General features: G+C 40.4%; 3 protein-coding genes across 5 annotated transcripts; all 3 read left to right on the top strand.

Annotated features, from left to right (window-relative positions):
* Positions 1 to 75: 75 nt before the first annotated feature.
* LOC136773235 (folliculin-interacting protein 2) lies at positions 76 to 6,312 on the top strand. 3 transcript variants are annotated; one of them, XM_066726733.1, is made up of 12 exons: positions 76 to 577; positions 1,504 to 1,711; positions 1,820 to 1,909; positions 1,990 to 2,069; positions 2,130 to 2,209; positions 2,274 to 2,393; positions 2,613 to 2,826; positions 2,895 to 3,227; positions 3,303 to 3,387; positions 3,455 to 5,142; positions 5,414 to 5,842; positions 5,966 to 6,131. In XM_066726733.1, exons 1-12 carry the CDS (start codon positions 486 to 488, stop codon positions 5,991 to 5,993), a joined length of 3,447 nt encoding a protein of 1,148 aa, XP_066582830.1. In that variant the 5' UTR covers positions 76 to 485; the 3' UTR covers positions 5,994 to 6,131. The 3 variants fall into 3 exon arrangements, with proteins under 3 accessions (XP_066582830.1, XP_066582828.1, XP_066582829.1); XM_066726731.1 differs by having other exon boundaries at positions 80 to 577; positions 5,414 to 5,876; positions 5,966 to 6,312; XM_066726732.1 differs by lacking the exon at positions 2,274 to 2,393 and having other exon boundaries at positions 80 to 577; positions 5,414 to 5,876; positions 5,966 to 6,312.
* A 1,221-nt stretch (positions 6,313 to 7,533) lies between these two features.
* Positions 7,534 to 10,081, top strand: LOC136773803 (stabilizer of axonemal microtubules 2-like). The gene is made up of 10 exons (XM_066727715.1): positions 7,534 to 7,556; positions 7,638 to 7,689; positions 7,758 to 7,817; positions 7,888 to 7,932; positions 8,026 to 8,175; positions 8,237 to 8,426; positions 8,568 to 8,725; positions 8,798 to 9,082; positions 9,165 to 9,354; positions 9,572 to 10,081. Exons 1-10 carry the CDS (start codon positions 7,534 to 7,536, stop codon positions 9,931 to 9,933), a joined length of 1,515 nt encoding a protein of 504 aa, XP_066583812.1. The 3' UTR covers positions 9,934 to 10,081.
* A 2,139-nt stretch (positions 10,082 to 12,220) lies between these two features.
* Positions 12,221 to 15,827, top strand: LOC136773429 (endocuticle structural glycoprotein ABD-4-like). The gene is made up of 4 exons (XM_066727118.1): positions 12,221 to 12,561; positions 14,211 to 14,422; positions 14,664 to 14,925; positions 15,627 to 15,827. The coding sequence occupies exons 1-4, from the start codon at positions 12,550 to 12,552 to the stop codon at positions 15,720 to 15,722; spliced, it is 582 nt and encodes a 193-aa protein (XP_066583215.1). The 5' UTR covers positions 12,221 to 12,549; the 3' UTR covers positions 15,723 to 15,827.
* The last annotated feature ends 123 nt before the right edge of the window (positions 15,828 to 15,950 follow it).

Below are 15,950 nucleotides of genomic sequence, written 5' to 3'. Positions count from 1 at the left end.
GAGCGACGACGAGATAAGCAAAAGTGAGCAGAAGCAGACCCAGGGGACGCTCTCTGGCGGTAGGCAGGCCAAACGATTTGCCACGAAATAGTATTAAAGACTGTTCCGCAGTCGACAATTTGACAGTGGTCAAGCAAAGGCTCGGCTTATTTCTTCATCGATTGTCCAGATCCGGCAGGCAAAAATTCAGCAAATTTCAAATCGAACCTTTTCCGCGAGAGTGATAAGGTGCGTCGAAGGTAATGGGAAGTTCCAGGATGACTCATCGGCTTAGAAGGAGGGAAAAGCAGAGGTAGCTCTGACATCGATTGTCAGCCAACCAACGGGACATTATTATCTCGGGCAATCATATGACTTGGCCGCACGTGACTTTATTTACAGTTGGATTACACTCGCGAACATGTATGGTGCAGTTTCTGGTGATATGATCGGCTATAAATTTAGACAGCGCGAGCAATGTTGGATTTATAGAGGCTCGGTGTCTTATGATGTCTTTTCTCGATAAGCTGATTCCATCGAGGAAGAGCTGCAAAAGCGTGGAACCACCCAAGAAGGCGGAAAAATCTGAAAACCATAGGTGAGGTATAATCGCCAAATGCAGAAATTTATCTTTTACTGGACCCATCTTTTATCCTTCACCTGCGATTTGCGAGCAATATCGTAAAAACTGATAAACCTTAGATCAATCATTTTTCCCTTCGCACAATTCTTTCTTTAAGTTTGTAGAATTTTTTCAAACGGTTAGTGTACGATTGGTCGACTATCGCTCAGGGTTATCATTGCTTTTTTTATGGGGAGATAATCTTGTTTGCTGGAAAATCCTAACCTACTCCAATGCGTTGAACCGATACAGTCGCTAGCCGTAATCGCTCGGGCTTCTGCCACTCGTTCTTTCTATGTGGTTGTAGTGTAGACGTTGTGGGTTGTGGTTATTCCGTGGCCTGACTTTCCAACACATTTTCGAGCGTGTGTATGTGTGTGTGCACGAATGCGCGTCTACCACACATTGAGCGTCTCTGTCCGTACGTCAAGCGTCACGTGCAAAAAACCTGCTTCGAACTGGCATCGGCTTGAATATTTCACCATTCAACTCTCGTGAATCGCGAACTGAAAATCCGTTCTTTCTCTATTGTCCTCCTGTTTTTATCTAATCACTCTAAATTACCAAATGTTTTACTAAAATTTCCAGTCGAATAAACATTTTTCGACATTTCTAAATTTATATCCTTAAAAGAGCTTCGGTCCTAAAATAAACTTATATTACCTAAATGGTCTTAGGAATTTTGTCGTTATTCCTATTCGACAATCTCTAATTTAATTTCCTCTTTACCTATAAGAATATATTTGTTCGGTCGTTCGAACATTCACGCGATAATGAAAATAGGGGAAAAATATATGAGGGAAAAAGAGAGAAGAAGAAGAATAATTGATTGTACTCAATTATTTGCATTGTAATCTTATTCGCGTTTATCTTAATCAGCTGTTTTTCTTGTTATTCTTTAGAAAAACAGTTTTATGCGTCGGGACCGACCAAGTGCGGATTCTGCTATTTCGAGAATGCGAGTGGCAGGGCAGAAAGCTTTTGTTCGACTCCGTCACTTTGGAAAAGCACAAGAAGCAGAATAAATGTCCATCAACGGGTTCCCCGAGGAGCAATGGGGAACCCGGGAAGGATGAATGTCTGAGCGGCAAGAAAACTCGTAACTTCGAGGTAATAAAATCACTGAAGATAATTCTGAAAAATATTCAACGAGCCCTCTATGTCGTATCCCAGAATATATCAAATAATATGGATAATTTTTCATTTCAATTCTTTTAGCCGGAAAAGAATGTGGAAGATGACATCAGTTTACTGAGCGAAATGGTATTCGGCACAGTCGCCATGACTTACAAGGGACCGTCTTTCAAAGTACAAATTTCCAACATAAATTAAATTAACACAATAAAAAAGGATTTCTTGCTAAACGATGAAACACTGAAACTTTTCAGGTTCATTCTTTAAATTCACCGCCATGTATAATGTGCACCAAAGTTTTTCCCGCCTCGGAACATAATGCATGCAGGAAGAGGTGAGTCTTTATCGATTATCTAGTCGAAAGATCGATATTAATAATTGTTATATTTTACAGCAGGAGAAATCTTGAAGAATCGTTTGGGCACACTGCCAACTTGGAAACGAGCAACCCCAATAGCGCAGTTTTAACTTTGTGTGAGTAGTGAAAATTACGTTAATTTAGAGCGACAGATATTGATTGATCTATAAATCATTATAGTTTCACGTTCGAGTTCGGAAAACTTTCCTGGAAACGATTCGAGTCCTTGGCCCAGGAAAAACTCGACGTGTTCTAGCAATGGTAGTGGTTGGGATATAGAAATACCAGCAGTGTTCGGAAGTTAGTATAAAATTGTTCGAAAGAGATAAATTATTAGAAATCTATATATATATATATATATATATATATATATAGACGTGTGTTATTAGAACTGGTTTGATAATTTCGATCAATTCCGAAAATTATGTACAATAGATAATAGAGAATGGAAGGTCTTGTGTGTGAATAAAAATAGAAAAAATTGTAGATTTTAATAAAGAATATTCAATTTTCTGTCAGGTTCACAATCCTTGGAAAATCCATCGGGTCTTGGAAGTTTGTCGAGTTTGAGGAGAAGATGGTTACGTGCAACTTCGACCTCTTTGAGTCGATCGGAATCGGATGATGCATTTGGCATGCAATGGACAGAAAACCCAAATGAAATTCGCGATAAGCGTCACAAGACGAGACTCGGACTGGCCATGCTCGTTCGCCTCACTAGAGATCACGAAAGGTTTGTTGAATTCAAACTCTATTAATCTTTTCTACAATATTTATTCATTTTTTTCGTTATTTTAACAGGAAAATGGAAGAAAGGATGCTGGAGCACATGGCCCTTTTGGAAGGGATGCTGGATCGCTTGAGATTTTTCTGTATTGAAGCTAGTAACGCGAACGGAAGGACCAATAGTAGAGGAATGCTTATGGCTGAAAAGATCTACAGAGCATCGTTTCGTTTCGTAATTTTACTGTTGAGGTTGTTGATGAGCGTCGAAGCATTTCCAACGCCCCTGCTGTGGCATGACATTTTGTTAAATTCCACTGGCATCATCGAGGACCGAGAGAACACTTTACATCTCAGTCTCCAGCAAATGTGTCAGTTGCTGGAAATCGTTGACACGAAATCCACTAACTTGTTAGTAGACCTTTCTTCCTATAAACAATTGGCAAACATTATGTTAATATTACCAAACACATGTATTATTTTCAGTTTTCTCAGCACTGTTGTAACGGCAGTACTCACGTATCACCTTGGTTGGGTATACACAGTATTACCACTCCAGGAAAGGCGGATGGTAAGGAGAACTGAAAAAATGTTAAAAGATACAAAAATATTATCGAATTCTTCATTTTTCCTTGTAGATGGAAAAAATGGGTAAATGGTATCCTTGTAACCCGTTGTGGGCTCAGTTGGGTGATTTGTATGGAGCTTTGGGCAATCCCACAAAGGTCGCCCATACTGTAATCGCTGGTGACCCGAGAAAAGTCGAGCTGATCAATTCGATTCTATTTTTCCTGTCCTATTTCGTGCGAAGCGGCGTCGTGAAAAAAAGGGAAGAATCCCGATGTCCAAGTCAACGAGATGTCCATGAAGCTATTGAAATTATGGAGCAAGCGAGGCTTAAGCAGCCTGAACTCTTTGCCAGCCAAAGGGGCTCGTCTTTTGAACAAAACCACAATATCAGATCTCACACCAAACGAAAACAACCCAAACTTTGTAACTCCAATTTCAACTCTCCGGTTGAAATCGATAGTTTAACCTTGAAAGTATCTACGGAATTAGGAACCCTAAAACGTACCAGATCTGTGAAATCGAATCTAGATACTTGTTCGGTGAAGTCTGAACAATCGGAGTTTAAATTTCCTGCAGATAGTTTACAGAAAAAAGATATTAAGCAGAAAATCGTATCCGTCAAAGGTGATAATAATCCAAGATTTGTTTCTGATAAAGTACGATTAGTTGATGAAGAAAGTCCCACTACTAAGGTGGAATTCTTGGAAGACGTTAGTCGCTCATTGAACAAAATCAGCTTCGTCGAAGAAAATGATTATTTATTGAAGAAAATTATATCAAACGAAGAAAATATTTTTAACGGTAATAAGTCGACACTGGATGAGCAGGAAGGACGCTTGTCAGCTGAAACAGTTGATGAAACAGCTGGTAGCTTGGATCGTTCCAAACTCAATTTGGATATCTGCAGGCTAAATGGAGAGCATTCGGAATACAAATTTCCAAGGAAGGAAACAGTGGAGGATGGGAATTCGGTGAAAATTAGATTGGACGTAAGCAGCAAAGTGAAATTAGATGAGGAGGAGAAGGAATGTGCATCGATCAAAATCAGATTGGACGAGAATCACAAAGTACAAATTGACGAAGATTACGAGGGTTATGCGACGAGTAAAGCGAAGATAATTGGAAACGATATATCCGAAGAGGCAAGACTGCCGAAAGAGGATTTGCAATTTCTCGAACAATCGAATAATGAAGAGAAACTCGATAGCAGTACCGAGAACGAAGAGAGTAATAACGTGGATTACAAGTTCTACACTAATTTGTCTAACGATCGTTTCCAGAACACTGTTTGTCCAAACAAGGAGTCTCAGGTGTATTTCACCCTGGGCGAGGAGGAAAAGTATACAAAGAGTCTGTCGAGGTTGCGCTCGGGCTACAATTGTCAGTGCTCGTACACATTCACGAGGGTACCGAGCACCTCTGCCCAATTGCCCGAGGGTGTGTTGAGAAAAATTCTCCAAAGAAATTTCCCAGAATCCTCGAAAAGCATGCAGCCACCTCCGGTGTCCGGTTCCAGTGGGAATCCAAGGTCATTGGGATTTTGCCTAAAGTGCAGTGGCCAGGGTTACGGGAATCCTCGAGGTTACGACGGTAGCAAACAGTTGCTGGAAACGCCCACTAATGCGACCGAAGTTTTGCGCACCTGTGGCAGCTCCAGCGACAGAACTGTCAATGATAGAACTGTTGGATTGTCAAGGTCAAACAGCTTAGAGACTCTGATGGAGGCCAACAACGTTGTCGAATTACCCATGCCAAGGTTAGTTGCTGGGACACCCGTTTAGTAAACAGTCCACTCATATTAATGATATACCAGCTAAATAGATTACTTTTTCGTGAAAATATAACCTTCATAGTAGAAATTTATGGCACGTAGATTGGCAGATGTTGAATACTTGTTTATGAAATGATAGAGGAGTAGAGAAGAAAAATTATGAATCGTATATAAATATAATGTGGTTGCATGATAATTCTGTGTGTGCGTGTGAATGATAATAGCTGATGAATGAATAATTCTTATTATATTTTAGATCTAAAAAAAGGCTGGAGAAATGCGACGTGGGCGAGGAGACAGGCTTCACAAAGACACTGTTGCAAAACAAGGTGTCGAACGACGAGATGAATGTGGGAATGACAGGTACTAACTACACATGGGGCTTAGCGATGCAAGGTTTGGTGAAGAAGAAGAGAAAGAGGCGAAAGAAATCGATCGATGCGAATGGCGAAGAAAATTTATCGAGAGAGGAGAACGAGAAGGATTGGTGGCGATTTATGAGAGAGGAAGTCGGCGCTGATGTACGATTTCCTATTATAGACCAACCGATATCCGAGGCTCTTTGCATTCTTGGCGATTTAGACACATGGCAAGTTGGGATCATGTCCAACAATACACCGTTGCACAGTCCGCCATTGACAGTTGGAATGTCACGCTTGGTTTCTGAGATGCTGGAAGCTTTCACGTACGTGTGGAGAAAATATCGCTCACCCATGCATGTAAGATAATATTACATGCCTGTTTATTATTTCATCTATAGTTAGCTTTTCCTCACAATGACAATTCATTTGGAATTATTATCTTTCAGTGCGTGGAGATTCTCGAGGGAAAATTAAGAGAGATGTTTATGAGAAGCGAAGCTTTGGCAGAGATGCTGATGACCTCTGACGTTTGCGATGCGAATATCGCAAATGTAACCAGTGCACTTGATCTTGACGCTGCCGATATTCCTCTTTTACTAGCTGTAGCCACTACCCACTCACCACAAGTAGCTCAGCGCTTCGGCCTCACTCTCACCTAATGTCAACTTCTATCATAAAACTCACTATATTATAATATATATCTATATGTGTATATACTTTTCTCTTCTCTTCCTCCTTTTCTTTTTTTAATTTTTCATAAATGTCAAACAGAAATAAAACAATGAGAAACATACTAATGTGAATGTTTTTATTCCACTTTCTTCAATAATCGATAGTTATTTAATGTAATTAGTTTTAAGTAAAAGAGGGTCTTTTGTAGACGCAATAAAGGGATTACATTTTTTTTTCTTAATGCAGCTACAATTAGCCGTAACACTTGTATAATTTCATCCAAACGCAAGATCACTCACGATTCGTTAAATCTATACTGTTCAATAATTACGGTTTTCGTCGAGAAAAAATCATAATGTTTCCTTTTCGTGATGTTGGTACAATTCAGGGCTACATTTTTTATTTAAAAATAAAAATTTCATGGTTTAGGGTGAGGTTCACCAAGCCCGGCTTGGGGCTAGCCGGGCTAAACTCATACAGCCGTGTAACGGAAACTACTACTTTAGCCCGAAAGTATACCATATTAGCCCTGCTAGCCCTCAAGCCGGACTTGGTGAACCTCCCCCTTAACGGGATCCCTCACGCGTGCTTTACCGACAGTACAAGTCAATAAACAATTCGTTTAATAAAATTCAAATGCGAAGCAAATTGAACAATCGGGCGTTTGTTGGATAATGTGCCAGTCCTAACGAGTCAAACGAACTTAAAAACACTCAAATTAGTTGAAAAATAACGCTGTACCATTGTGCCGCGTTCTTGAAGAGAGGTTACTTTTGGTTATTTCCACTTCAAGAACGCGGGACAGTGGTACAGCGTTATTCTTCATCCGATTTCAGTTTTTTTAAGCTTGATTGACTCGTTAGAATTGGCACCTTGTCATAAAGAAGCCCATTTTTGCAATTTGCTTCGCATTTGACTTTTATTAAACGAATTGTTTATTGACTTGTACTGTCGGTAAAGCACGCGTGAGGGATCCCGTTAATGATTTATTTCGCAATTGCAAATGTTTATGGCATATATGTACAAAAATATATCTGAAGTAGTAGCATAATTGCCGTCATTGGTTGCGTTTCAAATTTTAAGCGCTAAGGTAGCGCTATATCATGATTGGTCAGTTGAATCAATTTGACCAATCATGACACGTATCTTACCTAGCGCTACCGTAGCGCTAAAGTTTTGAAACGCAGCCATTGTTTATTCTGCTACATTCACAATTTTATTTTTCACTGATGTTTCCAGAAAATGTTTAAAATTTAATTGTGCATTTTAAAATTCTCTATAGTAATTTCGTGAGACGAGAGGAAGGTTTTTTTATGAAAATTGTTAGAGAATTTTACGAAGAATGCAGATCTGTCCACCACAACCGTAATTAATTTATTACAAATGGTCGAAAATTCAGTAAATTAGGACAAATGGGGTTATCGATTTGTCATTTTTTCTTTACAGGCTTCCACGCGAAAAACCGGTTTCTGTCGTAGAGTATAAAAATAAATTTAAGGTAAATTTCAGGATAGTAATTGCAGCAGAGTCGTGAACTCTTCGGTATAAAAAAATATATTGTTTCAGTTAGATCACGATGAAAGTTGTAACTGCGCTGTCTGTTGCTCGACTCCACCTCCAGCCTACGTAAGTTCACGAAAAAGAAATTTATTATCAAATAATGGGTAAACTGAAAAACTAATTATCACCATTGCAGAGATACATCCAACCCGAAGTTCCACGATCTTTTGCACCCGTTAGAGTGAGTTAATCTATTATACAATTTTTAGAAATAATTTTACGAGAAAAAAGACTTAAAGATAACGCATCATTATCTATTCTGGGAATGACGCAGCAATATTGCAAATCGAATATTCCATTAGAAGACAACACAGTATATAAACTTTCGTACTGGGAGAATCCACCATTGCCTGCCGAACCCATTAGACCGGATGATCGTCTAAAACTAGGCCAGGGACCAATATCTGACGAAACTACTCACAAAGTATGCTATGATAACGAAGAAACTCTTCAGAAATTGCCTAATTAATATTTATCAATTACAGTTAAGCTATGTGGGAAACTGGTGTGTAAAGCCTGAAGAATGTATTATGCCTTGCGACAGACAACTGTTAGGACGGGGTCCAATGCAGGATGTTACCACTCAAAAGCACGACTTCACGTGGAAGTGTCTAGCACCACCCGAACCTATCAAAGAACGACCAAATTTGTACAACGCCTGTGCTGCAATGTCTGGTATAAATTTTTTAGACTTCTTTTATAACTACAGCAAATTATTAACCCTACATTTTAATCTTCAAATGTGATTGGGAAGAATCGATAGGGTTAGCTTCTCATAATTGCGGTGACAATTTTAACATAGATAATTTTTACCAGACGATACGACTTATAAATTGAGCTATTTTCCATCGGGTGATTGTACAACTCCAACACAGTCTTACGCACCAATAAGAAATTACGAGCGTTCCGACGTGCCGATGGAGGGCCGTACGACTTACAATCTCAGTTATTGGCCGAACGAGCCACAACCAAAGGTACTTTCGTGCTCTCGAGAATTTGTCTTGTATTGACTCGTGATTCACGAGAGATACGAATGATTGTTAAAGGAGGAGAATCCTTGGGAGGTCAGGGAGCCCTACAAGCGCCCAGTGGAACCAATGGCCGGTAACACAACGTACAATCTGAGTTTTTGGCCAACTGATCAAAAACCTCCCGAGCCCATTATTAATCCGGACACTGAAAATATTTTAAATGCCAAATGTTGTTTCGATGGTAATACGACCTACGGTTTGAGTTACTTTGGATGTGGAGGGGATACCAGGGAACCCATCAGGCAGCCTGAAAATATACTGTTCTCCGGATGTCCTGTGTCACACGATACTACTAATCGAGTGAGAATTGTTTCTTCCAAACGCGAGTGCGCGCCGCCTTTAAAACTACATTATCCTGATAATCTCATTTGTGAAATTTCAGTTGAGTTATATGGGAAACTGGTGTGTCAAACCGGAAGCTCCAATAAGACCCTGCGACAGGCAGCTTTTGGGTCGTGGTCCGATGCAAGAGGTAACGACACAGAAACACGACTTTACGTGGAAAAGCACGGAACAACGTTCCGAAATTCTACCGGAGGATAACCTTCAAACCTGCCCGTGTCCACTGAGTGGTCAGTTAATACAAAATTTATTGGGATTTCCCATCCCAAATCTCGTAGTACCTCGAGCTATATTTATTTTCAATTACATTTCATTTTTCCTGCAGTAAATTAAAAACCACAAGCTTGATTGTGGTATTTAAATTTAGCCATATCTCTATGTGTCTCGTTGCTTATTATTCAAACATTTTGTCGTTTTTCGAGTAAACGAAGAAAAAAATGTAAACAGGTTACACGACACACAAATTGTCCTACTTACGGCATAATTGCGAATTGACGCCAACCGAATCGTACGCCCCGATAAGGGAGTACAGGAGATCGGAGATTCCTTTGGAAACAGAAACGACAATGAAGTTGAGTTACCAGCCAGTGGGAGAAATCGTCGAAGTGGAGAAACCCTGGGCCAATCATAAACCGTACCATCCACCAGTCACGCCCATGCAGGATAATACCACCTATCATTTAAGGTTCGTGTCGTGTCTGCATCGTAACTTTCAATTTCTACTGTGCTTATGGTTCATATGCAGCCAACTTATACTATACAAATACAACAAACGAACTTGTAAACTGCAAGCTAAATCCAAAGATTAATTTACAATTGCTCTCATTCCTATACTCTTAGTTTCCCTCCACCTGGCATACTGGTCCCTATTGATAGTCCTTGTCCTCAGAACTGTGCAGGTGAAAAATTCGAAATTTCAAACGTACAATGTTATAACAAATAATGACACAATATTAAAGATTAATCTTTGCAGCTGTGCCATGTATGTAAAATCGTTGGAAACTAGCGATATTGGCGAAAAGCTGCTTTCCATGCAGTTATAGAAAATTAGCAGTGGAATGACTTCTGGTGCTTAATTACCTTACCACGATGAATCTTTTGTGATGCGCGTGTAAAAGTGTGTAGTGGTAATAAAAACTCGTTATGAGTTTTTAATAAATATTTTTCGCCAATCAGCGTTCTTGTCTTTTACTGCGGACAATTGAGTAAACGTAACGGAGCTCTTTAACTTTGTATCGACGTTTTCTTTTATCCGAATTCTGGAACGAGTGCTGTAAACCCGTTGCGGTGTATGTGTGAAAGTAATCGACGATTCGCGGACTGGTTTGCGTAAGAAGAAGCTTCTATTGTCCTTCGAGAAGAGGAAAAAAAACGTACGCGTTTAATTTGGTTAATGCGATAGAACTTGTAAAGGAGGGGGGGGGGGGTATGTGAGGAATGAGTGAGAGATAGTGTATGAGTGTGTTTGTGTGACAGTGAAAGGGGAGATGAGGGAGGCAAGAAGACACAAAGAACGTTTATCTCGAGGGCAAGAGCTCATGAAATTACGTGCAGAAATTACATGGACCGCAGTGGAAAGATGCTTGTAAGGATAGAAAGCTTACACGATCGAGAACTAGCCAGAACTCTCGACTTGATGGAATTGCGTGTGGCTACTACAATAATTAGCCTGGCAGATGACCGGAAACAGATAGCCAAGTATAATACCGCCGCATCCTACAATACAAGGGGAAATAAAAGCGAAAGCTCAAGGTCGCATGTTGGCTGGTAAAAGTTTATTGCCTTTTTTGCACTCTCGTGCCCGTACGATACCTCGTACGAAAGTAAAATCGTTTAAATACGTCAATCAATGCCAGCTAATTAAGTTTTACGTAATTCTTACAATCCCACAAAATAAGTTGATACTTAATTTAACCAACTCGATAAAAATACTACGATATTAAGAATAAACACTTTCGATGGAAGCTCATCGATTAGAATCGATGAGCTTGTCGTCAAAAAAAGGATATTACAACGACGAATGATAAATTTGATTAGAAAATCGCTCGAAAGTTAATGTCGGAGCGTGTAGCTAGATTTTTCTACTTGTAGTGGAAAATGAGTTCAATTGGACGAAGCTCTTGCGGATTTACAGAATATTCTGAATGATATAATTCTTTGAGAAGATGTACGATTAATTTTCATCGAGTCATTTGGTAATGCTCGAAGCGTAATCACGTTTCTCATTAGAGAATTCGAAACCACCGGAAATGGCCAGAGACTGATCGAGGTTGTTGGGACTCTGAACCTTTGTAGGAAGCTTCGAGGAGAGTCGATTTTTCGCTAAATTAAACATTAAATTTAATATCTGATCCAAAAAGGACGTTTGGAAGCTCTGAAAAGTAGAAGAAAATTTTAGACAAATTTTACATGGATCCAACGAGAGAATTGCCGTTTAAACTTGTCGATATCGAGAGACAATGGATAAAAAGGGGTATGGGATTTAAGTAGAGGGTTGGGGGAAGGGGGCATTACATCATAGAGATTATTACACGTTTGCCGATAGTCTCTGGTGAGGGGGTTGGAGGAGAGGGGGAGTGCAGTGGCGAAGTCGCTCGTTACGCAGGCGAGAGGAGCCAAGCAGGAAAATCTTCGATCCCGATCGTGGAGTGCAATATTCCACGCGAGGGAAGAAGAAGCTGAGATTGCCGAGGAGAGATTGGACAATGCGCGAGAAATGAAAGATAATTTCTCGCTTGGAAGCTTCTAGGAAGAAATCCAGCCGCCAGTTTTACGATCATGGAAGCGAATACGTCGACGACCCACGCACGCGGTACACTGACCGGCATCGCACAATGATATCTCTAACCTCAAAACCCTCTCAATTCCTATCAAATAATCCGAATAGTCTGCTAAATATATTAATAAAAAATAGATAAATAAATTCTTATACAACATTCTCAGTTTTCTATATATATATGTCTTGAAAGTTTTGGGAAATTTATAGTTAATCATCGTGAAAGATTAGAGTTGCAAAACCAGAAGAGCAGGTGTGAAATGATTGCATTTGATAAATGGATGCGTGAGGATTGAGATTATTGGAGGAGGATCCGAATGAAAGGTATTGGAGATTTGACGGAAGTTTCTCGGTTGATTTAAAATGAGTTTGCGTCGGGTATTGTAGGTATTATGGATAAATAGAAACGCACAAGAGGATTAGCTAGCGAATACGTAAGCTTCTTTCGTGAAGATCTTTCGTCGTGGTAGTCAAAGAAGAGGTAACCTCTCTCGAGTAGGGGTAAAGTGAGAGTACGTATAAAAGCTGAATTCCTTCCTCTCCATGGATCGCAGTCGATCGTGCTAACTCAATTGCAACCATCCGAAAATCTCTTCTTTATTTTCATCCACGTTACAATCGCACCGCTGGATCCTCTTAAGACTCCATCATGAAGTTCCTGGTAAGTAAGGAGCCTTGCTCACCGACCACAAATAGCATTTTTTCCTTTTGATTTCTATCAAACTTTTCTTCTCTGTACTATTAATTCCTTGCATTCTCATTAAAACATTAAACTTTTCTAATACTTTTAAATACCCTTATAATATTTTAAAAAATCATATGCGAGGAAAGATGTCGATTCTCCATAAAATTTTTCCAAAAATATACATTTAAGCAATTCAATCATACGGTTAGAAGAAAAGATTGATGATAGTTTTAGAAAAAGATGGTAATTTCTAGTAAAAAGCAGAAAGAGAATTAAATCGGAATTCCAGCAAGGTTGAAAGGGGTTAAATAGTAGTCTAAAGGGGGAAAGGGTGGGTCGTATTGAATATCTCGAATAAAAGTTAATAGAGCGATCGAGGGTTGATTAAATTTTCGGTATCCTAAAATGGTCATTTTGCGAACACAACGAAGAAAACCAAGTCCTTTATGATTGATGACACCGTTACGACAGAGTTTTCCTTTAAGGCTACTAATTAGAGTCGTCCGTCGAAGTGACGAAACGATAACTGCATGGGCGAAGAGTTCGTAAGAACAGAGAGACGCGCTAAAAGAGCCGCTCGTGTCACTCGACAGTGATAGATTGGCGAAAAAGAGGAGGCGCGATTTAATAATACCTAATCGTATGCGTAACATGAGTCATGTTCTAGCAATTTACATAATTTGCATGGATAAATAGGCGGGAAAGAGTGGTTTAAAAAATTTGCGGTACCGTCAAGCGCCTCATTGTTTTTCTTCATTATCGTTCTTAGAATTTTTATTATTATCGCGTTTTACGATTATCGATGTGGCGCAATTCTAACGTGGATTAAAGCGAATGGGGATGAAGAGGAAGGAAGGGGGAAAGAAGGAGATTGGCGAGTTCGTATGGGGAATAGTAGTGCACTGGATGGAATAAGATAAGCTGGGTTGGGCTGGGTCGTTATGGGACGGGTCGAGATGGAACGGGACAAGTAAGTTTGCGGGTCAGGAGTTAAACGACCCGCGCTGGCATTTGCTTCTCACTTTCACTCATCTCCCCGGGAGCGTGCATATCCCAATATTCACAGCAGATCAACGAAATTCGAGCACTTGATACCTCCTCGATCTTACGTAATTATCGCTTCGCTCGGTGAACCAAAAGACCAAAACATAAAAAAAAACGTATTCTCAAGAACGAAAATCCTTGAGCGTTAGACCACAGAGAATGCTCGTTTTTAGCTTTCACTCCTACCGGAAACACGTTCATATACGGATAACTCGAATAAATTCTTCTTAAAAGAGTGAAGAATCTAACGAATCTTTTTTTTTGGATAAAAGAACCATGAGTTCTTCTATCTTTTCTAACTTTCACTCTTTCCTTTTTTCCACGAAATATAAAGTATCCGCGGTGATTAAATCTCAAAGATTCGATCGTACCTTAAGAAACAAAAACAGAGCTCATCTTGATGTCCTTCGAAAAGCTGCTTTTAACTTTCACTTTTTTTCGTCTATCGATTCTGTTACGGTAAGGTCGGATTGTGATAGATCAGGGGGAATAATTTAGGAATGTAGAAGGGCCACTTGAACGCGATTGATATAATTGTATATGGGAAGAATGCTCGATTTGATAAATGAAAATTCTCCCAGGTACTGGCAGTATTGGTGGGGTTGGCAGCTGCGCAGGATCCGCGTTACCAGCAGCGAAATACTCAAAACTACCAGGATGACGGTAGGCAGAATTATAATCGAGACGTTTCACAAAATGTACCAGATCCAGACAGAAGAACAGTATCGACCACGCCGATTCCGATCTTGCATTGGAACAAAATGCAGGAGCATGATGGAACTTACAGGACAAGGTGATTTTACACGTCTTTTCTTCAATTGGTCGTCTTTAAAAAATTCATTCAAATTCCAATATAGATTCTCTATTGATAAATAGAAGAAAAACTGTATATCATCTTAAAGGATGATTTCTGGGTTAAGCATAAAGTGTTCGGAACCACATTAGATTTGCATTATGCGCTTTTAACTCGCAATCAGGTCAAAGTACACCTTGCGATGACGAGGCGAAGACTAACAAAGGGTTTTTTGTCTTAGTTACGAAACCGGGAACAACATAATTGCGGAGGAAAGTGGATATATAAAGACGGTGGGCGAGGGGGATGAGCGAGGGGAGGCTCTGGTTCAACAGGGTAGCTACTCGTACACGAGTCCCGAGGGACAGCTGATCACCATTCACTATACCGCTGACGAGACCGGCTTTCACGCGACCGGCGATCACATTCCCACGCCACCGCCAGTCAGCGAGGAGATTCAGAAAGGCCTCGACCTCATCTTCGCGGGCATACGACGCCAGGAGGTGAAGAGTCCCACTCCCACCGATACTCTACTTGCCTTTCTGTTTTATGTTTCTCTTCTCCATATGATTCCACCCTCCCCCCTCCTCCCCCGCCACTTACCATCTCACGCTCGTCCTCCACCAACACTTAAACCTCCGCTCATTCACAAAACCTTCAAAGTCCAAGATTTTTTCTCCCCCTCTTGCGTTGCTTTTTATTCGATCAAGGTAAAAGAGGAGAGTGGTAGCTGCATGCTTCTGTCCTTGCGAATGTGACCCCACCCCTACCCCGCCTCAATTTTCCCCTCGAGCTACTGCTGCGCCCCGACACGACTCACCTTGTGTAATCTGTCCCGATGCATTTCAGATTCTCCATCTCCAGCTGCATCCCCATCCTTCCTTTCCTTTTTACCGCTCGCTCTCTTGCACGTTCTCTTGCCATTACGCTGACCCATTGCCACGCCAAGATTTCCAATATATCACCACCCTACCCCCGCTTCGAACATCCTCCTATACCCGGCGTGTTTCTCGAATTCTCACACAGTTGCTGTCTGTTCTCTCGCGCATTCGAGTCTATCCTTACCCTCCCTCCTCTCTTAATTTTATCGCGTCTCTCTTGTAAAATAGTATAACTTACATTCGTCTCCCCCGCGTTTATTTTTAGAATTTCGTCAAGATTAAGTCTGTAATTACGATTGGTTCATTGATTGTTTTTTGTTTAGGAGGAAGACGCGCGGGAAGCAGCCCAGAAGAACTTGCAGCAACCACACAGTCAACAGATCAACAGGGATGATTACGACAGGAAGTACAGGCAGTGAAGTGGCGAGCATCGAAATTCACACTCTCGCTCGTCCTTGAAACCCATGCACAGCATTACTGTCATTAATAATTAGCATTAAGTTTTGTCAAGTTCGCTACCAAGCCGTCCGTTTCAATACATTCGACATTTTACTTTATATACAAAGTTTATCCTGTTCTTATTTGCACTCTTGCCCAATTTCCCATCTTCCAGATGATTATCTTTATTGCTGTAATAAAGGTGTTGA

Source organism: Prorops nasuta, unplaced genomic scaffold (genome assembly GCF_024137725.1).
Source record: "Prorops nasuta isolate Cenicafe-Biocafe unplaced genomic scaffold, Cenicafe_Pnas_1.2 PNAS00005, whole genome shotgun sequence".
NCBI classification, from domain to species: domain Eukaryota; kingdom Metazoa; phylum Arthropoda; class Insecta; order Hymenoptera; family Bethylidae; genus Prorops; species Prorops nasuta.
Note: the sequence above shows the minus strand (reverse complement) of the source record. Positions and strands in the feature narration are given on the sequence as shown.